General features: G+C 38.1%; 11 protein-coding genes across 11 annotated transcripts; 5 read left to right on the top strand and 6 right to left on the bottom strand.

Annotated features, from left to right (window-relative positions):
• Nucleotides 1–187: 187 nt before the first annotated feature.
• Nucleotides 188–1336, bottom strand: SAM1 (methionine adenosyltransferase SAM1; the record flags this gene model as incomplete). Its single annotated transcript, XM_071053241.1, has 1 exon — nt 188–1336. The coding sequence occupies one exon, from the start codon at nt 1334–1336 to the stop codon at nt 188–190; it is 1149 nt and encodes a 382-aa protein (XP_070910649.1).
• A 1122-nt stretch (nt 1337–2458) lies between these two features.
• RNJ42_03076 (YbhB/YbcL family Raf kinase inhibitor-like protein) lies at nt 2459–3052 on the top strand (the record flags this gene model as incomplete). Its single annotated transcript, XM_071053240.1, has 1 exon — nt 2459–3052. The coding sequence occupies one exon, from the start codon at nt 2459–2461 to the stop codon at nt 3050–3052; it is 594 nt and encodes a 197-aa protein (XP_070910648.1).
• Nucleotides 3053–3407: 355 nt separating this feature from the next.
• Nucleotides 3408–5627, bottom strand: RNJ42_03075 (uncharacterized protein; the record flags this gene model as incomplete). The annotated part of the gene is made up of 1 exon (XM_071053239.1): nt 3408–5627. The coding sequence occupies one exon, from the start codon at nt 5625–5627 to the stop codon at nt 3408–3410; it is 2220 nt and encodes a 739-aa protein (XP_070910647.1).
• Nucleotides 5628–7998: 2371 nt separating this feature from the next.
• AGP1 (amino acid transporter AGP1) lies at nt 7999–9867 on the bottom strand (the record flags this gene model as incomplete). The annotated part of the gene is made up of 1 exon (XM_071053238.1): nt 7999–9867. The coding sequence occupies one exon, from the start codon at nt 9865–9867 to the stop codon at nt 7999–8001; it is 1869 nt and encodes a 622-aa protein (XP_070910646.1).
• Nucleotides 9868–12734: 2867 nt separating this feature from the next.
• Nucleotides 12735–13316, top strand: RNJ42_03073 (nitroreductase family protein; the record flags this gene model as incomplete). The annotated part of the gene is made up of 1 exon (XM_071053237.1): nt 12735–13316. One exon carries the CDS (start codon nt 12735–12737, stop codon nt 13314–13316), a length of 582 nt encoding a protein of 193 aa, XP_070910645.1.
• Nucleotides 13317–13520: 204 nt separating this feature from the next.
• Nucleotides 13521–14702, bottom strand: FUS1 (Fus1p; the record flags this gene model as incomplete). Its single annotated transcript, XM_071053236.1, has 1 exon — nt 13521–14702. One exon carries the CDS (start codon nt 14700–14702, stop codon nt 13521–13523), a length of 1182 nt encoding a protein of 393 aa, XP_070910644.1.
• A 402-nt stretch (nt 14703–15104) lies between these two features.
• On the bottom strand, nt 15105–16409 carry RNQ1 (prion domain-containing protein RNQ1; the record flags this gene model as incomplete). The annotated part of the gene is made up of 1 exon (XM_071053235.1): nt 15105–16409. One exon carries the CDS (start codon nt 16407–16409, stop codon nt 15105–15107), a length of 1305 nt encoding a protein of 434 aa, XP_070910643.1.
• Nucleotides 16410–16666: 257 nt separating this feature from the next.
• BIK1 (Bik1p) lies at nt 16667–17971 on the top strand (the record flags this gene model as incomplete). Its single annotated transcript, XM_071053234.1, has 1 exon — nt 16667–17971. One exon carries the CDS (start codon nt 16667–16669, stop codon nt 17969–17971), a length of 1305 nt encoding a protein of 434 aa, XP_070910642.1.
• A 474-nt stretch (nt 17972–18445) lies between these two features.
• On the top strand, nt 18446–20857 carry HIS4 (trifunctional histidinol dehydrogenase/phosphoribosyl-AMP cyclohydrolase/phosphoribosyl-ATP diphosphatase; the record flags this gene model as incomplete). The annotated part of the gene is made up of 1 exon (XM_071053233.1): nt 18446–20857. One exon carries the CDS (start codon nt 18446–18448, stop codon nt 20855–20857), a length of 2412 nt encoding a protein of 803 aa, XP_070910641.1.
• Nucleotides 20858–21224: 367 nt separating this feature from the next.
• Nucleotides 21225–22130, top strand: RRP7 (Rrp7p; the record flags this gene model as incomplete). Its single annotated transcript, XM_071053232.1, has 1 exon — nt 21225–22130. The coding sequence occupies one exon, from the start codon at nt 21225–21227 to the stop codon at nt 22128–22130; it is 906 nt and encodes a 301-aa protein (XP_070910640.1).
• A 340-nt stretch (nt 22131–22470) lies between these two features.
• STE50 (Ste50p) lies at nt 22471–23406 on the bottom strand (the record flags this gene model as incomplete). Its single annotated transcript, XM_071053231.1, has 1 exon — nt 22471–23406. The coding sequence occupies one exon, from the start codon at nt 23404–23406 to the stop codon at nt 22471–22473; it is 936 nt and encodes a 311-aa protein (XP_070910639.1).
• Between the last annotated feature and the right edge of the window lie 302 nt (nt 23407–23708).

The raw sequence follows: 23708 nt of genomic DNA, 5'->3' as shown, positions 1-23708 counted from the left end.
TGAAATAAAATGTTAGTAAAAGCAAATAAATTGTACTTTTTTATAATTGAAAATTCATTTCCAAAATGCAAGTAGTTTTTAGGAAGTATGTGTGAATTTCTATTTTTTTTTTCTATTGTTAAAAGGACTTAACCATTTTGACAAAGAGGTTTATAATTAAAGGTTTTTGAAAGGAGTTATCTTAAATTTACAAGACCAACTTCTTTGGTTGTTCCCATGGGTATTCTTGGTTGGTGAAGTGACCGTAGGAAGCGGTTGGCAAGTAGATTGGTCTGGCCAAGTCCAATTCCTTGACTAAGACACCAGGTCTCAAGTCGAAGTTCTTCTTAATGATTTCGATGATTTCGTCATCAGACTTGGTAGCGGTACCGTAAGTGTCGACGTGTAGAGACAATGGCTCGGCGACACCGATAGCGTAGGAGAATTGAACTTGAACTCTCTTACATAGACCAGCAGCAACCAAAGACTTGGCGACCCATCTAGCAGCGTAAGCAGCAGAACGGTCGACCTTGGAGTAATCCTTACCGGAGAAAGCACCACCACCGACAGCGGAGGCACCACCGTAGGCATCAACGATAATCTTTCTACCAGTCAAACCGGCGTCACCTTGTGGACCACCGATGACGAATCTACCGGATGGTTGGATGTAGAACTTGGTTTCAGCGTCCATCATGTCAGCTGGGATAACTTGGTCGATAATCTCGGTCTTGATCTTGGAACGTAGGTCCTCGGTAGAGATTTCTTCGGCGTGTTGGGCAGAGACAACGACGGTGTCGATTCTCTTTGGAACCCATCTACCGCTGACGTCTTCGTACTCGACGGTGACTTGAGTCTTGGTGTCTGGTCTCAACCAAGCCAAAGAACCGTCACGTCTCTTGTCGGCCATGACCATGTTCAACTTGTGGGCCAATAGAATGGTCAATGGCAAACCTTCTGGGGTCTCGTCGGTAGCGTAACCGAACATGATACCTTGGTCACCAGCACCGATGTTTTCCAAATCCTTCTCCTCGTGGACACCTTGGGCGATATCTGGAGATTGTTGCTCGATGGCGACAAGAACGTTACAGGTCTTGTAGTCGAAACCCTTGTCACTGGCATCGTAACCAATTTGCTTGATGGTGTCTCTGACAATCTTTTGGTAGTCTAGGACAGCCTTAGTGGTGATTTCACCAAAGACCATGATCATACCGGTCTTGGCAGCGGTTTCACAGGCAACCTTGGAGTGAGGGTCGACAGCAAGACAAGCATCTAGGATAGCATCGGAGACTTGGTCACAGATCTTATCTGGATGACCTTCACCGACGGATTCAGAAGTAAACAAGAAAGTACCAGCCATTATGTTAGAGATGTTTTTTTGATTTTTTCTTTAATAGGTTTAAGATTGCTATCAAGGACAAGAAAGAATTGAAGGAATAAGAGACAAAGAAATATAATAAGGTACATATATATTCAAAAGAATAGAATTAAAAAAAAGAAAGAGCTTATATATTTGAAAAAGAAGTTAAAAAAAAGAATTCAAAAGCAAGAAAAATTTTTCATCATCAATTAACAAGTGCCATTTAAAAATTTTAAACCTGGGAACTGTGGGAGTATAAACAGAGTACTTCGAGTATTAATTCAATTATCACAGTTTAATAATGAAAATATGTGCTTACGAGCAGAAGGCGATGAGCTTGTGAAGTTTAACATCAACGAAAAAAAGCTTCCTCGAGACATCAAACCAAAAAAAAAGCTTCCTCGAGACTGAAAAAAAAAATTTAAAAAATCAACACAGGCAAAAAAAAAAAAGAAAGAAATTAAAAATGATGCCCATTAGAATTAGGAACCAAATTAAACATAGAAACCACTGTAGCACTCATTCATTTCTACTCGGTATTTATGTATACATTACCCGGGGGACAAGAACACAAGCGTTGATTTAATTCCGCCTGTGCGGGTCTTTCTGTACAACTTCTATCGGATTAGCACGAGAGAGCGAAGAACCAAAAAACAAAAAGTAAATATAAAAAAAGACGCCACAGTTTAATTTCTCATCGTATAGATCTTGTCAGGGTAAGCTAAGATATCACATGTGAAAAAAAATTCATAATAGCCGGGTAATAAATTATTGGCGTTTTTTTTAAACCCTAAGGTGTTTTTTAAACCCTAAGGTGTTTTTTAAACCCTAAGGTGTTTTCTTAACCCTATTGTATTTCAGGGTTTATATGTATTGAACACCCTAAAGACAAAATTTAAGGGTCCTCCCCATCCATCACATCACTTATTAAAAAAAAGAAAGAAAGAAAGATAGACAAACCCCTTGTTACTAGGAGACTTATAATAAATAATTTATTATCAGTAATTAAAATCATCCCTCCATTGTTGAATGTTTATATAAAAAAGGGCATCGAAAATATAGGTCTTCTTGTCTTGATAACTAAAACTACATAGATAAGTATATAACTAAACAAAAAAAAATATGAACTACAGTGTTAATACTAACCAGGCTATTGTTGATCCGCTTCATAAGGATGAGATTATTCCAGATGTCATTCCTGATTTCACTCCAGCGGGTATAATCACTGCTATCTACCCTGGAGAGCGTGCTGTCACTCTGGGCAATGAATTGACCCCAGAACAGACCAGTCAAAGGCCAGATGTTCATTTTACTCCCAATGATCCATACAAGTATGAGGCCGATGACCTGTTTACGCTTGTGTTGACCGATCCAGATGCTCCTTCTCGTACTGATAAGAAATGGTCTGAGTTTTGTCACTGGGTGAAGACAGACATCAAGCTAGTGCCCTCTCCTAATGTCGCTACTACTGCTGATTTGAACAACAATGGTTCTACTGGTATAGATTACATGGGACCTGGTCCTCCAAAGGACACGGGACTCCACAGGTACATCTTCTTGTTGTATAAGCAAAACAGGCCATCTTCTAACTTCACAAAGGTTAAGGATAGACAGAACTGGGGTTACGGGACTCCCGGCACAGGTGTGGCTAAATGGGCCAAGGAAAACAACCTAGAGTTGTTGGCCTCTAACTATTTCGTCTGTCAGAAAAAATAAGTCAACAAATATATAATCAAATATATACGTCTATGTACCTAGGGGGGAAAATAAAAAGGTGATTCTATAATTTATTCTAATAAGATTATATTTCCGTCTACTAAAACTTTTTGCTATCTTTTTTGTTATAGTATATTATAATATCATTAAAATAAAAATAAGATCATTTTAGATAAAAATTTATAAAAATCGAATAAACATTGCATTCTTCATTATTGTTTTAATTTTATTTTTTTTATTAACAGTTTCTTTCTTATGAATATTTGTATTGAATATAATCATTAAAAAAGGCAATGTGGAAAAGACTTTGCGGGTAAAAATAAAAAACAAATATCAAAATAGTCATCATATTTCATTAATTATCGGTATCGAATAAAACATTTACTAGTTCTTTGTAGACACCTATTTGGAAATTATCCAACTCTAGGCTGTTAAGAGGTGGTGCAACAACTAAACCGTCCTTAACAGTGTGATTGTTGACTCCGTTTTCATTACCTTGAGTGTCGGTCCCATCATCTGAACTGTAGTGTTGCATCATCTTCTGATACATTTCTAATTCTTTACGGTTGGGGTCATAGTATTTTCTATCAATATCTAGATTGTTTGGAATTGCGCATAACCAGATTCTGGTCTTATAAAATTTGAATAATTCCTTTATCAATTCTCTAAAATCGTTACGTTCTTCACAAACATAATAAAATGTCAGTTTCTTTCTATCAAATTGGAACTCGGCATTTAATATCTTAATGTTTAAATTAATTGAGTTCGTTACATTATTCGAATTCGAATTTTGGGTAAATTCGTCATTGGCCCCATCTGTGGCTTCGTTAGGCGGGGTTGAATTATTGCTACTATTGTTACTACGATGATTATGGCTCAAGCCACTGTTCAAAGATCTTAGCTTCAACTGAGCAATGTGTAGAGCCTTCAGCTCATCTTGGAATTTATTATGTAGATTAGTGGTTACTTCCCACGAGTTTGCAAATCTCAAAACTTGTTTTGATGGCACAACTAATTGTGTTAGCTCGATTATATCATATAATTTAGGGTTCAATTCATCACATAGCCCATTAGTTGAGTCGATTAAGGCTTTAATGAACTTCTTACTAGGATAATGTTGAGATTTGTTAGTGATAAGTGAGTCAAAATGAATCTTCTTCTTTAGAAAATTAATGATTAATGCCAGGTTTAGATCGACTGTAGGTTCCACAACTAGAATTAAGTCCTTACCTCTATCACCATCTACGATTGCTAGATCACCTTTCTTCAATAACAAGTTACTATTTGGTGGAGTTGATAGCAATTCCAGCTTACCATTTTTCAACGCACCTAACACAAGAGGTTTGTAATGGAGAAAAGATGAAGTTGTGCCATTGTTCTTCCTATTGTTCATATTATTAGTTACAAAAGCCTCAGATTGTGGATTATAGTTCAAATTACAACTCTTGAGGAAGGCTAGGAACTTGGCCAAGTGAGAACTGATCGAGTTAGAGCTTTTCTCTTTCTCCTTACCACTTGCCAACATTGGTTTTAAGTAGTCCATAAATTCAAAAACATTTTTGCTGGAGAAATAATTAGAACCAGAGTCCAGGTAAAGTTGGTGAAGCTTTTCAGAGGATGCTAGTTGTTTACCATTAACAACTACTAAACCATTATCAGCAGCATTGTCTTGGCTCAAAATTTGTGGTTGATTACTTTGTTGTTGTTGCGGAGCTCTCATTTTAGTATTGTAATCGAATGAATTTTTAAAGACAGGCTGAGATTTCTGGTTATAATAACCTTGATCATAAGAGTACTGAACCTTGAAGTTCTCCTGTGGTTGGTTATAATAGTTTCTTGTCTGCATGTTTGCAGGTTCTCTACCATTTTGAAATTGATTGATCACAACCGGCTGCGAATTGCGACGTGTACCATAGTCATTGCCATTTACATACATCATCCCAGACATACCAGGATATAGTTGTTGTTGTACTTGTGGCACATACATTTGGTAGTTATTTGGAATACCATTATAGGACTCTAAAGTAGGGTTACCTGTGGCGTATTGATTATCAGTTGGTCGTTGATGGTGGATCAAGGAGTCAGCAATGTAAGAAGATCTTCTCGAGTCATTAAAAATATCAGATCCAAGAAAAGCATTACCTGAATTAGTATTCATTGATGATAGCATCATATCAGGACTTAATGTCATTTTTCCTCCTCCAGAACCAGATTCTCTCCTGTTACCTTTGTTTCCATTGTTGTCATTGCCATTTTCAAAAAAAATTGAATGCCTTCTAACATGTTCTTGTGGGGGTGACATGGTAACGTTGGCCTTTGGAGAGTAATCGTAACCCTCGATGAAATCAATTCTTGAAGGCCTTTCTGTCTCCTCCTCGTGTATGGTTTCATTTATATTAACATTAGGTATCCCAGAGCCAGTAGCCATGCCACTTGCAGCCTGGGCTTTACGTGGTAAGTCAGTTAGAGATTTTCCACTTGCGTTTGTGAACAAAAGCTTGTCATAATAACTTTTCAAATCAGCATTATCAGAAATGCTTGTGGTACTATTGATCGAAGGAAGTTCCATCGTCATATTTTGGCTTTCAAGTATTAACAACTAAAGCTAGAAAATTATTAGAGTTTCTTGCGTAATTTTTCAGTTTCAAAAAGTGTCAGTAATATCACTATTATTTCTAAAATCTATAGTAATAATCAAATTTAGTATGTCTAGTGTGGGAAAGAAAGTAGAAAGGATCAGAAACCGAGATCACAAGAGAACAAGAATAAGAAAGATATACTCAAAGCTACAATGTATATTCCATTTTTATTTAACTGGATGTTAAAAGTAATATGGTAATTTAAATAGTCTCCCTCGAATCTCATTTTCATGAACAATAGCTAAATGAAAACAAATAGAAGGGGGTTGTGTTTGAAGGGGGGTGAGGATCTCAATGAAAACTTAGAATTCCTTATAATTTTAACTCAGAGAATCAAAGAAGGAAAGATAGATCCCTACTAAATAACGTAAATTATTAAAGTAGCTTTACTATTTTTACAACAAAGTAAACTTATTTATATTTTTTCCGTTTATTTCTCTTCTCTTGGTACTTCTACGTAAAACAGGGTTATAAAAAAAATCCCTCCACATATCATAACAGAAATAAAAGAACCCTATCTATGCATCTAGTGCACTTCCTTCTCTTAGGGAGTAAATGATCAGCAGTAGGAGACAATTACATCGTAGGTAGGATTTTCCATGGCAAGGACAAGGATAGCTCGAGAATACAAAGAAGGTGTTCAATACCCACCTAAGAACTTGGGGAGTATGGTTCAAAAGAGCGTGGGGTGGGTAAGAAAGGGATATCTTTCTCACCCCCTCCTTCTCTCCCCCCTTCTTCCCGCATTCTAAGTCCTATATAATTTCCCCCAGATTATTCATATGTAAGAACGCGACAGATAATCCTTGCAAATGTAAGAGAGAAGGGGACGTATTTGTTGAATTTTACTAATACTAATCATTACTACAAGGGGGTAGGGACTGGGACAAGCGCATAGCATTATCCTACAACCTGTATCTTTTATTGCTTATTATTATTGAGAGGCTCGTAATAATGTAAAAAATTAATAGTGCCATGCCCCGGAAGAATTGAATTGTTCCGTTTGTACAGCACTTTCTGTTTAAATCTGACATCCGCATTCATATAAAAAAATATCAAATCGTGCCGTTAGGGGTCTTGATTCATACCCTAGAATATCCTGTAGTGGTATCTAATTCTCGAGAACTGAGGGGTAGAAAATTGCCCCTCATTTTATGGTTCCCTCCTTTTTCTAGAAAAGACACGCACGGAACAATAATTGTGGCCGTAGAAAAGAGAGGCATGGCTGGTGAAAGGGAAGGAACGTTTCTGTTAGAATAGCCAGCAGGACAATATTGTAATAGTTTTGTTTTCGAAACTGAAAAAAATAATGGTTGCTAAGAGATTCGAACTCTTGCATCTTACGATACCTGAGTGCTCCTGCATTGTAATGCAGTAAGTGATTAAACTTGAATCAGGCGCCTTAGACCGCTCGGCCAAACAACCATAGTGTTTAATTAATAGACCTATGAGATCAATGCTCTTTCATCATGGAATTTTTTCTATATCATTACTTGCTCTAAGTGGGACATCAATTAATATTATGTGTAAATAGAAAGCAAGATATTTAAAGTAAGATAAATCATGTCGTAGATTTATATAGATATTATGCAGGGTTAATTTTTATTTACCAAAAGATTGTGTACTTTGGAAGAACTCTGTCAGGTAAATTCTATCAAAAAAATACCGGCAAAACTCAAATATAGAGCACAGATGAACCAACTAATGCATATATAGTTTTAGATGTGTTGTAGGCATGAACTGAAGTCCCAAAAATAGTAATTACAATATCTTTGATGTACGGTCCAACAGTTCGTACGTTATTAACCAATAAAATTCTCTAATTTTGTCCTAAGTTTGAATCTGTGCTTAGTTATAAGACATGTTGAATTAAAATTATTTAGCTGTCAAGAATTTATTGATTTGGAAGTTAGTCTTAGAACGATTTAACTTCAATATATTTATTTAGTTTTAAAGTTAGATTTTTTAATATTTAATGTTTTGGGAGCAGGTACCGTTTTTATTTATATATTTTGATTTTATTTGGCCTTATATCAAAACAAATAAAAGAAAATTTAATAGAGATTATAATAAATGTCGTTAATTTAAGATATGTAATATACAAATTATTTTCATTATGTGTTTAAGTACAAACGTCCATTTCAAGTAATTTTTGTACCAATTAAATGGGTACTGCACTAGAAACGGTAATAGAGAAATTTTTTTTAATGCTTGTAATGAATATTTTTAAATGAATTGAAATGCAATATAATGAATGAGAAATGAGTCAAATTTTAAAGTAGTGACTTTTGGTTGTTACAAATAAAATTAACACCAGAAAGCTAGAATTCTTTTGAACACACTACCGTTTCTCAGCTTTTCTCTGTATTCATCATCCTCTTGCTTCAATAGCTCTTCATCAAATATTTGTCTATGCTTGTCCAAATCAATGTCCTTAGCTCTAATAAACAACCTCAAGTCTCTCTTCCAGATCTTATAACCAATATAGAAGACAATCAAAATAGGCATAGCTAAGTAATTTTCGAAGAAACCTTGGGCATCTAATCTACCTTCACCAATTGGAGCAATTGCAACCCAAAATTGAGCAACTAGAATCAAGATCATCATGACAGTAGCATATATAGAACCCCAAATACCAGTTTGGGCCTTGAATCCAATTTCACCTAAAGATCTACCTTGGACAGTCATAGCTCTTCTGAATCTAATGTGAGACAAACAAATTGCAATCCAGGTAAATAATTGAGATAGACCTGAGATGGCTAATAACCAGGTGAAGACTTGCTCCTCTTTTGGGGAAGCAGCACAGAATGCAATGATGGCAAAAATAGCAGAACAGACCATAGCTCTAAATGGTCTACCTTCCCTGTCAACGTAATCAAAGAATTTTGGAGCATTGCCTTGTTGAGCTAGGGAGAATAAAAGACGAGAACTAGAGTAGAATGCGGAGTTACCAACAGATAAGACAGACAACAAAATGACTGCATTAATGAAATGAGGAACAACTCTAACACCATGTGTAGAAACAGCCAAAACATATGGAGAGGCCTTAGTGGCTGAACCACCAGCGCCCATTAATTGATCGGAGTCATATGGAACCAAGAAACCAACCAATGTGATCGAACCCAAGAAGATGCAAATGATTCTATACAACACCTTCTTAGCAGCGGAAGGGATAGCCTTTCTAGGGTTTGATTGTTCTGCAGCAGTCAAAGCAATGAATTCTGTAGCACCAAAAGCAAAAGCAGCTGTAACCATTGTTGCCATAACACCCTTAAAGTGGTCAATTGGTTTGTCACCTCTGAAGGCACCAGGAGTGTGCCAGTACTTAGCACCAATGTAACCGCCATTACCTGCACCACCAGTGTTAATTATGATACCTAGGATAAAGAAACCGATCATCATCAAAATCTTACAACAGTTGAAGAAAAATTCAGCCTCAGCATAACCACGGGCACCAAACACATTAATGGCAATAATCAGCACGTAAAAGATTGCAACAAAGATATCTGAGTTGACAGAGGTTGTCCAGTATTTGATTGTAATAGAAGCGGTAACCAATTCTAAAGGACAAACACAAAGCCATTGTAAACAGTAGACCCATGCGACGGAGAAACCAAAGGCAGGTTCAACTAAAAAGGAAGGATAAGAGTTAAAACCACCGTTCAGAGAACTATAGGTAACAGCCAGTTCACCAGCAGCTTGGATAATACAATACAGACAAGTACCCATAATAGCGTAACCTGTGACCAGACCAGCTGGACCAGCATTATGTAGTGCTTTGGCATTACCGACCAAAAGACCGGTACCAATACCAGTACCCAAGGAGATCATAATGACATGTCTTGGTTTGATGGTTTGCTTCAATTCCTTGTTTTGATGCTCACCCTTCTCAGTAACAACTTGCTCTTCTTGGAATTCTAGATCCTCAACGAATTCCTTAGTCTTATCCAAACTATTGGAAGAACCGTTGTTTGAGCTACCAGCAGTAACTTTAGTAGTAGGTTCGGCTCTCTTAAAAGAGTCCACAAAACCTCTCAAACGGGAAGGAGCCGCCTCAGCTGGCTGTTGCTGTGGAGTCACTGTTGACTCTGGAGTCATAGAATCATCACGTGTGTTGAAATATTCAACTTCGTTTTCGTTAGTCTTAAAGTCAGCTGAACCGTCCTTAAAACTCATATTGTGTTAATTCTAATATATATGATTTATTATTATTATTATTGTTATTATTGTTATTGTTACTTGTTATGTTTGGATTATTATATAATATATTAAGAAAGAAAAAAGGAAATGATGAGTTAACTAAATGTTCAGAATTTCGAGTCCTTATATACAATTTTTTTTTTTTGTTGAATATATTAAACTATTTGCATTCTGTTCATATTTTTAATATCTTAAAAGCAACCTAATGAACAGTCAGCATTCAATATTTGAATATCAATGTGCCTTATTGACACTAATTGGATCTTAAGAAGAAAGGTTGATACTGCTTACAGCGAAAAAAAAGCGAGCAGTCATACAGCGCAAAGACTCTTCAAAAAAAATATCAAAAAAAAAGAAACAAAACTGAATAACCCTCTCGAAGCATTGTTAGCCCTGTTTGCTCATTGTATCACCGTAGTGCCGGCATAGCCATGCTTTTCCTTTTTTCTGTCTTTATTTATCTTTATTTAAAATTCCGTATACCTACTGTATACACGTAGAACAATGGCTGTAAAATGCATGCCATGAGGGTCTCGAGGAGGGTTCTTGGACCCTCAAGAAGGTTTATCCCTCCCCCCCACTAAGCATACAAACAAGAGAAATACGTCAGAATTATATTAAGGACTCAGAAAACAGTGTAGAGCAGCATCGTAAAATACTGATGTACGCTTATTCTAAATAAGATATTCCGGTAGTTAAAAAAATTACCAAGACGCTGTAAATTGGTGCACAAAGGCATTGTTTCTCATTATATATATTTATTTTTCCGGATAAGAAGTTTCAAAGGGAAGAAAATGGCGTAGAGCAAGTAGATCAGTGACACCAGTTAGAATGTATTGCAGAACAACTTTTTTCGGAAGAAAAATAAAAAGAGGAGGCGTAGAAAGGGACGCCAAATGAACCTTATCTCTTATCTCTTATCAGAACGGTCACCCTTATCACTGATAAGAGGGGTCCGATTTCCAGAAAGAGTATTTGAGAATCCAATATCGGAATAACATCCAATGGAATAACATTCAAATTCACGAAGAGGGTAACATCCCCTCTCGAGAAAGTTTTTTTTTTTTTTTTTTTTTACAGCTTGAAGTTTTTGTTTTGGCGATTACGTGTTTGTTTTCATCGGATCCATTTCCAGAAAATTTTTCTGAATTCATTTTGCCGAAATTCCTGTTGCTCCCCCCGCAATAACGTCATCATTCCCCATTGTATTTGTTTTTTTGCTTCCAACCCACTACGTTAGAGAAAACAGCGCAGGGAGAGAGAGAGTGACGCACAGAAACACACAGACACATCGACAATGATTCAAAGACGTAATACCCTCTTCAAAAACCAAAAATTCCTCACGTCATTTGCCCATTGTTTAAAAATTCATTTTCTCCGCGATAGAAGTCTAAAAGGTAAATCGGAGTACCTTAAAGTAATACCCTCTTTCTTACACTGTAGCCCTCCTGCCCCACACAATATGCTAATAAAATAACTTAAGCAAACCCCACATAAGATGAGGATTAAATAATTTCTTTAAATCATATCTAAAGATGTCGATGAGTTCTAATTTTTTTTTTAAGTGAATTGTAATATATAAATAGCTATAATATGTTGTATTTTATTAACTATCTTCTCCATCTTACAATTAAGATATAAAACCAAAAGTCCTCGTTCCTTATACCTACTTAATAGGTGAGGCAAATCCCATTTGGGATTTTTAGATGTCCACTAGAAAATCATATTACCCTCACCCCCTGTACCAAAGGATATCATAGGACCAGGCAACCTCTCCCTGGCCCTACGGGCAAACTAGAGAGGTTTATACTATAGGGTTTACAAATATACAGGGTAACAATACAATAACAACAGGGTAATACAATACTATGGGCAAGCATTTTGACTTCTCTCGAGATTGGGTTTTGGGGAATATCTTTCCATGCGCTTCTACCACGCTCTTCCCTCCCGCCCCATTCCTCCGTCTCCCAACAACATGTGGTAGATTTTTTTCTCTATCAAAATAAAAGGGGGTGCCCAGGGCGCCGCCCGTACCTGAGCACCAATCAGGAACGACCAAGCTCTTCTAGGCTGAAGAAAAAAAAAAAGGGTGTCTGGCACTGGCCCACTTTTTTTCTGCCACAGTTCCATGATGCAGACAGAGGGCCTACACAGTAAAAGCTGATAGGGAACCGTACAAGATCCCACACAGAAAGACTTTTGGCTTAACAGAGGGACAGGCAGACAGTTCTGTCTACAACCGAACCGCCACCGAGCCAGTACAGCGAGATACTGTCTAGAGAGAGTAGACAGTACAACAGAGGACAGTACAACAGAGGACACATGTGGATCTCATAATAAATAATCTCGTAATAAAGTTGAGTGTTTCTCGTAATACAAACTTCAACTAATTTACACGTCATTTACTCTAATTAGACAGAGAAAAAACAAACACTTATGGTAAATCTCCATTCAGTTCCTCATTTTTAAGATATTTCAAATAGAGAGAACTTCCTTCTGAGATGTTCTACCCACTATCAAAAAACAAAACGAAACATGAGAACATTGTACTATTTTTAATACACGAAGAAAATTAGCTAACGATCTGCTAATTTATGAATTACTAATCCAATACAAGTAAAAAAAAAAAAAAAATAGGGTGTGTTTCTTATTTGATCTATTATAGACATTAAAGACTAGGCCCAATAATAAATAATAATTAAAAAAAAAAAACTATATAAAGCATTGATGAGTTCGTAATATTATTTAATTCAAATTCCTTCTTTTAATCATAAATTGTTATATAATAAGAATAAGAACTAATTATTCTAACACACACACACACACAAAACAAATAATATAAAATGTCTGCCGTTGCCCCATACTTGAAGACCATCGCTTCCAGAAGAACTATCTACGCTTTGAAGCCAGAACTACCATCTGGTGTCACCATCAACGATGTTCAATCCACTGTTCAACACATCATCAAGGAGACTCCAACTGCCTTCAACTCTCAAGTTAACAGAGCTATCATCTTGACCGGTGAGACTCACAAGAAGGTCTGGGACTCTGTTTCCAACGCTATCGAGGACCCAGCTGGTAAGAAGAGACCAGAGTCCATCAGAGATGAGGCTTACGGTTCCGTCATCTTCTTCACCGACGACAAGACCACCGAGAAGTTGCAAGCCGACTTCCCAGCTTGGGCTGCCGCTTTCCCACAATTCGCTGACCACGCCTCCGGTGCTGCTCAAATTAACTCCTGGGCTGCTCTAGAAGCTTTGGGTCTAGGTGGTCACTTGCAACATTACAACGGTTACGTTAAGGCTGCTTTGCCATCCAAGATCCCAGCTTCTTGGTCTGTACACTCTCAATTGTGTTTCGGTGCTCCAGGTGCTGCTCCAGGTGAGAAGACCTACATCGACAACGACGTTGAAATCTTCAACTAAATCAAAACTTAACAAAAAAGCATTTTATATAAAAATCAAATGAATCATTTGCTGGTAATCAAATTCAAGGTATATTAGAAAAAATACCTTCTTTTTAGTGCAACGTGTGTATAAGATAAATAAAATAAAATAAAAACATTTAATCCTACACTTTACTTTTTTTTTATAATTTAAATTGGCTCTTTCGTTATATAGGGAGGAATTCTATTTATAAAGAGACCGTATTGGTATTATTCCTCGATCATTATTTAAATATTGGCTGCCATTGACAACCGTCTCACGCTCAACTAGGCACCATCCTGCACTGTGCTTCGCCAAGAGCCGTAATTTCTCCCCAGGCACAACGCATATTTCGTCAGGTAACAACGGATTGTAACCCTCAACAACGCTATACACGCGACCCACTGTCAATTGGTTTTCACTTGGCCTTGACCTTGGTGTCAATGGAAGTGGTTTCATCATGCTCACATATTCCATATGTCTTTGGAGTTTACTGCGAGTCTCTTTCTTCTTGCTTTTGATCCTGGGGTCCAATGTCATTTCAGGATACAACTCCTCATCGATATGAACAGTCTGTGAAACGATAACCGAGGACTCTACTGTACTCTTGTCACCAGAGTTCTTCGATGAAGGGCCGGACGAGTCCAACGTATGCTCCGATGTTTCATCGTCAATACCAGCTTGAAGAACATGTACCTCGGCAGGCGATGCCCATCCTTCTATAACTGAGGTAAGAATATTGGTGTTTTTCATATTAGCAGTAGAGACCTGGTTGTCACTCAGGTTTCTCAGGTATAACGAACTTCTTAAGAACCATTTTGACAACGGCGACTCGTACTTCCAGTTGCTTGCCTTTCGCTGTTTCTTAGGCCTTCGTGGTATAATATCCGCCTTTGATGAGATACTGGATTTGATGCTGTATATATTAGGTGGTCTGCGGTACAAAATATCATCGACTTCCCGTAGTTTGTTCCCAGCACTAAGATTATTCGTCCCTTCAACAGTCTTTCCATTATTATCGAGGAAAGAGGGTCCAGCATGGGCTTTTCTTGGAGTCCTAACATGCCAGTTATACGTATCCATTTGTATTGGTTTCGAAGGAGGAGCGAAATCATAGTCAGATTCGAATACGTAATTACCAATATTTGTAGCATGCTCACTACCTTCATTATTGTCCGCATGCTGTTCATATTCGAGCTTTTTATTGGAGTTTTCAAGTGCTTGCTCTAGCCGATCCCTTCTCCTATATAATATCGACAATAACAGTATACCAAGACAGCTCAACCCAATAGGTATACCAATTGAGAGCCCGAGTATAGTCCCAATATTAACCTTTACGTTTCCTCTTGGCCTCGGAGTGATGTTGTTGGGATTTCCAATATACATTTTAAGTTATGAATGAAAATTCTAGTACGTCTATTTATTGTGCTAACAGTAATTGACTATATATTAATCATCCAAACATGTAAAGTTACATTATCATGCAATCGATGCAAGGCTTTACAGATATATGCCCTTAAAAGTTATGCAATTTCTTAACATACAGTATTTATATATGATTCATTGGTCTAGTGCATACTTTTTTGATATTTAAAATAACTTTGTTACATAACTGAAACTAACTTTTAATACGTTGTTTTAAACCTCAATAAATATTGCTATTTATCATGTTGAAACCTAAACAAAATATAACATTTAATACGTAAGATGATGACATTTCGTAGTGAAAGAGTTTTTATGATACGGTAATAAAAAAAGGGTATTTAAACAAAATGTTTTGATCAGGCATTAATAATTGGAGAAATTTCCTTGGAAGTTGAATCCTTCGTTTCCACCGTTATTATGTTGGCCACCATTGTGGGATGGGCGACCGCCACTACTATAACCTTGGCCTTGGTTGTTTTCATACCTGTTGTCGTTATCATACCTGTTTTCGTTTCCGTATCTATTTTCGTTTCCATACCTATTTTCGTTTCCGTATCTATTATCATTGCCGTATCCTTGACTGTAGTTACCTTGTCCCTCATTTTGGTACCTGTTGTTATTGTTGAAGTTACCTGGCGTATCGTTGTAGTTTGGCCTTTCATTGTAATTTCCACTAGGTCTGTCACTATAGTTACCATTGTTGTACTGTTGACCATTACTTGGTGGTCTGCCTTGATTATGTGCTGGCTTGTTCTCATCACCCTTCATGTAAGAACTGGCCATGTGCATAATTGATGAGAATGTACCACCCTCTTCTTGTTGTTGCTGTTGACCTTGTGGATAATTACCGCCTGAATTATAACCTTGACTAGAATTATAACCTTGGGCAGAATTATAACCCTGTCCACCGTAGTTTCCGTTACCTCCCTGGTTGTACCCTTGTTCTTGAGGTGGTTTGTTGTTACTTTTACCAAAGTAGTTACTAGCCATGGATGCAATACTAGAGAAAGTACCACTTTCTTGGTTACCTCCATATTGACCTTGGTTACCTCCATATTGACCTTGGTTACCTCCATATTGACCTTGGTTACCTCCATATTGACCTTGGTTACCGCCGTATTGGCCTTGGTTACCACCGTATTGGCTTTGGTTACCACCATATTGTTGTTGTTGCTGTTGTGGTTTCTGACTTGTGTTCGAGCTCTTGAAATAACTAGAAGCAAGGGAGGCTAACATAGCTCCTGTACCAGCCCCAGCCGCCTGTTGAGGCTTGTTTCCAGATAATAAGGATAATGCAGAACCCCAATTAAAGCCAGAGCTCGAATTGTTGTTACCTTGACTAGTCTTACCCATCATAGTGCCTAAAAGAGCTAGTTTACCTAACTGAGACTGGCTAGAACCTCCCGAGTTCGACATGAGTGCTCCCATTACAGATTCACCCATACCACGTTCACCAACTCCCTGCTCTCCCATGCCACGTTCACCATCCGAACCCTGTCTAGACCTGACATAGTTAACCAACGACTCCAATAACCTTTCAATAGTAGAACTTTGGCGCTCATCGGGGCCAGCCTGGGCAGCCTTGGTAAGCTTCGACACCGCCTCTGGGTGCTCACCTCTCTGAATATGCTCCTCAGCCTCTCCAATCCATTGGTCAATAGAAGACATCTTTATATATAGTCCTTAGTATTTATTCGATTGTATATTAATCTTCTGTGTCCATCCTCAAACAGCCCTGGAAGAAACTAATTAAAATCCCTTCGATCCCTTATCCTTTTATATTAAAAGCTAATTAGCGAGTTTCTGGCTTTTCGCGCTTTTTGCGCGATGAGCATAAGTTGCTTATAAGCTATATAGTTGTAATTAGCACTCAAATTGAACTGCAAAAGCTGGTTCAAGTCAAGCTGAAACAATACAAGACAGTAATGAACGAGTATGGGGACAAAGTAGGATGTTATATCCAAATTCCGAACCTTGGTCGCGGGAAATTGAAGTATATAGGCCCTGTTGACGGGAAGCCAGGGACGTTTGCCGGAGTTGATCTGCTGGCTAATATAGGGAAAAACGATGGGTCGTTCCAGGGGAAGAGGTACTTTGAGGCTGAGTATCCACAGAGTGGTTTGTTCATACAGGTTGCGAGGATAGCGCATCTGTTGGAGGCTGCGACCAATGAGAGGTCGGTCAAAAAGAAGAGTTACGGTAACCTCGTAACTTCAACCACTACAGATATGGATGACGAGGATATTATGATGCTAGATAGTATCTCAAGGACTCAATCGGCTCGTCGAACTAGCAGTAATGGTACTACGGTGGTCTCCAGAGAAACGGCAGCGAGCAGTGGTGTTCTTACGGAACCGTATTCTCCTACACCAATGCGGAGTTTCAGGATCGCTAGCAGGACCCAGGTTGATCAACCTAGCTCTGTGCCACTACCTGGCGTAGCTACAACCCCGGAAGCTATACAGAATCAACGGTTAGCCGAGCAGACCTCGGGTGCAGGCGGAAACGAGGCCATGATCCGGGAATACGAGTTGCAATTAGAGAAGCAACAACGGGAAATTTTACAATACAAGAAGTTACTGGACGATCAGCGAATAGTTCTAGAGGAGATCCAACCTACAATAGATGAGTTTGAGAGGAACGAAAGAAAACTGACCGCTATGGTCACTAACTTGGAAGAAGAGCTCCGTACGCAGCGCGAGAAATCAGAGAGACAGAAACAATTCTATGAAGCTGAACACGAGCAGCTGCTTACAGTGGTGAACCAGTTACAAATAGCAATAGAGGAGAATGAGAAACGAGTCATCGCAAGAAACAATAACAATGAAAATAGTGAACCTACAAAGAATGTCGACGACAGCGAGTTGACGAGCTTGCAGGCAGAGTTCGAAAAGGCCAAGCAGAAATGGGACAAAGAACGTCAACAACTGAAGATGCACAACGAAACTCTAAGCCAGGAATACCAGTCGCTAAACAAAGAAATACTAGATCTACAACAGAAACTAGATGCACAGTCGCAATCACAAGAAGGAACCACTAAACCAACACAAGAGTCACAATCACAAGAATCACAAGACACCAATCTACCAACAAACGTGTCATTACCAGTCTACAAACCATCACAAAAGGTTGACCCGGCCGCAGGAAGAGACCTATGGTGTTACCTCTGCGAGAAACCAGGTCATCGCACAAGCGATTGCCCTCATGAGCCAGACACGAAATTCTTCTGAGCAACAGCCAGACAAATGTCATAATATTTCAAATTTCAGAATGGGTTCTGATTAATTTCCCATCGCAATAATTTTATTTTTTTGACTTCTCTTGAGGGAAAAATGGGTCTCGAACGAAGAAACTCCCGTACAAAGAACGGATTTCTCGAATAGCTTGGTCCTGCGAGAGTTTCTGTGTAAACCGAGTTTTTCGATGCGAAAGTGTGAGTAGCTACACACAAATTACGATGAAAGTGAAAAATAAATCTCGTCGTATTGACTGCAATGGCCCTCTGTAATAGAATACGCTAAGTCCAGCCCATTCAAATGAGTCAGTTGGTCTTGACAAGGGGATTAGTCATTTTTTCTTGGAATTGTTGGATGCCAGTTCTTATATAAGTTACCAATTGAGTTTTGATTTGTTGGTGTTTGACAGGAAAAGGAAAACTGAAATACTATTCAGAAAGGATAAGCAATAAAAAAAAAAAAAAGACAATGTTTCCTTTGTTACCTGTCTATGGTGAGGATACCATTCAGACTATTGTGACGAGACCTTACTTGTCATTGCTGGGACAAGCTGTGTTGGATTCGAGTGTATCGAGAGAGAAAGTTGTTGAGTTTGCTAGAGAGAGTGGAGTTAAATTCGTAGCTGTGCTTGTCGAATCTTCTAAATTCAAGGATGATGAAATTGTTGAAATACTGAATAACGGTGTCTCTGTGCTGTTACTATCAGATGCATCCTATCGCGATTACTTGGTAAAAGAGGTAGGTGTTCCAAGTGAAAGACTGGTTGTCCTTGAGGACGATAAGTACAGAACAAACTTCGTTATTGTTGGCGAGTTCGATGCCAAGACACAATTGGTTCCTGTTAGCAAACTAGATGAAGTTACCATCTCTCAGACACTTCTGAAAAGCTTAAAGACAGATCGTACGGATGGATTATACACTACACTAGTGGTTGATGCGCAGGAACGCTGTCTAGGGTTGGTGTATTCCTCCCAGGAGTCTATCCGCAGGGCTGTGTCAGACAGAGTTGGTGTGTACTACTCTCGTTCTCGTCAAGAAATCTGGGTAAAAGGTGCTACTTCTGGAAACACACAAAAACTACTTCAAATTTCTGTTGATTGTGACGGAGACGCTTTAAAGTTTGTTGTTGAACAAGAGGGGCAAAATAGAAGTTTCTGCCACTTAAATACCGAATCCTGCTTCGGCGGATTCACCCATGGTTTGGCCAGTATGGAGCAATTACTTAAGTCCAGATTACAAAATGCTCCAGAAGGTTCTTATACTAAAAGGTTGTTTAATGATCCTGCTTTGCTGGATGCTAAGATCAAGGAAGAAGCGGAGGAACTTACTGAGGCACAAGATAAAAAAGAAATTGCCTGGGAGGCTGCTGATTTGTTCTACTTCGCTCTAACTAAATTGGTAGCTAACGATGTCAGCCTAGGAGATGTTGAAGCTAACCTGAATATGAAACACTTGAAGATTACCAGAAGAAAGGGTGATGCAAAGGACAAATTCATTAAGAAGACTCCTAGTGAAGAAAACGGCAGTGAAGATTTAACGAATAAGCCTATTCACTTGAATGTTGTTCCTATATCCGACAAAGAAGGAGTTATTAGTGCCTTAAACAGACCAATTCAGAAGACCTCTGAAATAATGCACCTAGTGAATCCAATAATTGAATCTGTCAGAAATAAAGGTGACAAGGCTTTGTTAGAATTGACTGCTAAATTTGACGGTGTCGAATTGAAGGCTCCAGTCTTAGAAGCTCCATTCCCTGCTGAGTATTTTGAAGGTTTAACAGAAGAAATGAAACAGTCACTTGATTTGTCTATCGAAAATGTCCGTAAATTCCATGCTGCTCAGCTACAAACTGAAGTTCTTGAGGTTGAAACCCAGCCTGGTGTGATGTGTTCCAGATTCCCAAGGCCAATCGAAAAGGTTGGTTTGTATATTCCAGGTGGTACTGCCGTTTTGCCAAGTACAGCGCTGATGTTAGGTGTGCCAGCTCAAGTAGCTGGCTGTAAGGAGATCGTCTTCGCCTCACCACCACGTAAATCAGATGGTAAAGTTTCCCCAGAAGTCGTATATGTAGCAGATAAGGTTGGTGCCTCAAAAATCGTATTAGCTGGTGGTGCTCAAGCTGTTGCTGCTATGGCTTACGGTACCGAATCTGTTCCAAAGGTTGATAAAGTACTAGGTCCTGGTAACCAGTTTGTTACTGCTGCCAAGATGTACATTCAGAACGATACCCAGGCATTGTGTTCCATTGATATGCCTGCTGGTCCAAGTGAAGTTTTGGTTATTGCTGATAACAATGCTGATGTAGACTTTGTTGCCAGTGATCTCTTGTCTCAAGCTGAACACGGTATTGATTCCCAAGTTATTCTTGTTGGTGTTAATCTAACTGAGAAGAAGGTCCAGGAAATCCAGGAAGCTGTCCACAGACAGGCATTAGAATTACCCCGTGTTGACATTGTCCGTAAGTGTATTGCCCATAGCTCTATTATCCTATGTGAAAACATTGAGACTGCCTTTGATATGTCCAACAGATATGCCCCAGAACACTTGATCCTACAGATTGACAATGCTCAGGACTATGTGAAGTTGGTAGACCACGCTGGTAGTGTATTTGTTGGTTCGTATACCCCTGAATCTTGCGGTGATTACTCCAGTGGTACTAATCACACATTGCCTACATACGGTTACGCAAGACAGTACAGCGGTGCCAACACTTCCACCTTCCAAAAATTCATCACCTCTCAGAATATCACCCCTGAAGGTTTGGGAAACATTGGTAAAGCCGTCATGTGTGTCGCTAAGGTCGAAGGCCTAGATGCTCACAGAAACGCTGTAAAAATCAGAATGTCAAAACTGGGACTTTTACCTCAAGGCTTTGAGTAATTATAATCGAAGTATTCAATTTCAAAAAACCAAAACTCCTATATATAGATTTATGTATGTCCTATATTCTAATGAATTCATGTCATTTGTATTAAATAGCTATTCTGATAGCTAATACTATAGAGTGATTTAATACTACAACTAATAAATATTAGATTGTTAACTATGTGGTGTGTGGTTGTAGATTCTGGAAAATTTTTTTTTTTCAGTTCAAGGCGATTGAAAGTTTTTCTTCAAATTCGATGAGCTATTAATAGTTAAATTATTAACTAGCCATCATTGAATAAAAGGTTTAAACTGGCAAATAAAAATTGTTTTAAGTTAGAATTGGTTAAAAGCCCATCTAGAGAATTTTAAAAAAAGAACTATGAGCAAAGCATCAAAAGAAGTGTCAGTCGATGTTATGAAAAATGGCTTTATAGTCCTGCCGTTTAGACTACCAGAACATCGTGCGTTGGAGGATCTAGCGAAGGATTCATACCATTATATGTTTGTCAAGAAGCATCAAACGAAGTTAGAGGAGGAAAAGAATTGTCTTTTCGTTGTAAATATTCCGTTGTTGACAAATGTCGATGCTTTTAAGAAGGTATTCGGCGCAATAACCGAACAGCACAAGACTGTTGCTCACATCGAGCAACTACTACACAATGATGAATTTGGTTTACAAGAAGTTGATCTTTCAGCTCTCACATCAGACCTTATGTCATCAGGCAATATCAACGAAAAGAGATTTACACCAAGGAATACAGCTCTTCTGAAATATGTTGATGAAGATAGTCTGAATAATAGTTGGAACGCTCTAAGGAAATATAGCACAACCGCAAAGAAGAATGGTAAACTGATAGAATGGTCATATGCTTCTCCATCCATAACTACCTTCATTAACTTCTACAAACCTCTCAGTATCGACTATTTGAAGGATGACATTCATAGTTATATGACTGTTTTTGAATCCAGAGAGAAACAAGCACAAGAAGATATCCAGAGTTCTATTGTAGATGAGGATGGTTTCACATTGGTTGTAGGGAAGAACACTAAGTCCTTGAACTCGATCAGAAAGAAGATTCTAAACAAAAATCCACTATCAAAGCATGAAAATAAGATAAAGCCACCATCTGCCGTAGACAAGAAGGCAAAACAAGATTTCTACAGATTCCAGGTTAGAGAACGTAAGAAGCAAGAAATCAATGAACTTTTATCGAAGTTCAAGGAAGACCAAGAAAAGATCAAGGTAATGAAAGACAAAAAGAAATTCAACCCTTACGCCCACTAATAATAAATACACTAACTCTTCAACTTATACATCTATTTATCTATATATCATTTCTTAGGGTTTTATTAATAATTGCATTATACGACGATAGTTTCATTAGCAGAAAAAAACATATTATGTATCTATATCCCTCTCCAACAATGAAGGACTATTTAAAATCGTTTAGATTTATGTAAAATTACGAATGATATCATAAATAAAAAATAGGTAAAGATCAATTGGGCAATAACAATTTAATACATAACAAGTTAATCACTTTCAGTTAATTTCTTTTCATTTTTATAGCTATTATATTGTTTGAAAAAGAGAAAAATTTGTAATTGAGAATACGTCTCTAAATTTATAGTCGACCTCCTGGTGTGATATCTGCTGCACTCAGTCCGTTGAACATTCCCACTTCTTCAAAATCACCACGTCGGCGTAGCATGATTGATGGATGTAATCCCTGTCGTTTCAAATTCTTGAATATGACAACTGGTTTCTCATTCAAATCCAAGATCCGTTCCTGATCACCATACGATATAACAAGTACGTACTGTTTCCAGTCTTGATCATTTAAATTATGTCTCATCATGGCATTTTTCAAAATCCTTTCACATGAATCTTCCTTAGATGCCTTCAATTGTTTGAAAGGTTCGGCAGGAGAAGCTGGTTTCACAGTCTGTAACTGAGAAGAAGACCCAGCAAATTCACCACCCTTAAAATTGGTCTGGGAAGATTTATTCTGTTGCAAAGTGGGCCTCTCTCTGCTCCTAGAACGTGAATAGCGGTGGTTCTGATCGAAATATTCCAACCTAGAATTAGCAGGCTTAGACCCAGAACCTGGGGTTGTGCTCTGGGGTGAGCCTGTAGTTAACGTATTCTCTCCGCTATTAGACTTCCTCATTATTTCTAACATATCAGTTCTCAGCCCCGCATATTGAGTCTGATAATCAGCTAGCTTCTGTGACACAGCAGTGTACAAGTTTTTCAACACCACAACTATATCCTCCTCTTGAACGTTATCCTTCTCTTTATGGTCCTCAATTAGTTTACTAATCGATAATTTGAGCCGCACAGCCTTCTTCAAGTCTCCATTTGTGAGCTCTTTACAATCTTCCAAGGTGAGCTGTGATAAGACATCTCCAGCGATATCGTTATCCCTTATGTTAGAGCACAACACGTCATCGACATTAACGTCAAGATTAACAATACACCACTGTACAACATCTTCCGTGCTCCATACAACGAAGTTGTCCCGTGGAATTGGTACTTCTCTCCTAAGTGTTTCTGTCATCACAATATTAATGAGCAAAATAAATTAAAAGTTATACTATTTCTCACAATTTTCAATTTTTTTTATTTTATCTAATCTAATACAGATGAGAGTCTAGAATATGTTAGTTTACTTTTCAAGGCACAGCTCCCAAACAATACCAACTTAATAAGGTAATCGTAAGAGGTTTTCTTTACTCCGTTCACTACAAACTTTTAACTCCTCTTTTCAATTAAATTGTAAATCAAGAAGTTAAAACAATCTTGCGTTTTTTCACTCCTAGCTCTCCCCCTGATTTCATCAACAGTTTTGATAGGAGAAAG

Source organism: Nakaseomyces bracarensis, assembly GCF_045282275.1.
Source record: "Nakaseomyces bracarensis strain CBM3 chromosome Unknown Scaff11_0, whole genome shotgun sequence".
NCBI lineage: Eukaryota > Fungi > Ascomycota > Saccharomycetes > Saccharomycetales > Saccharomycetaceae > Nakaseomyces > Nakaseomyces bracarensis.
This window is presented reverse-complemented; position numbering and strand designations above follow the sequence as displayed.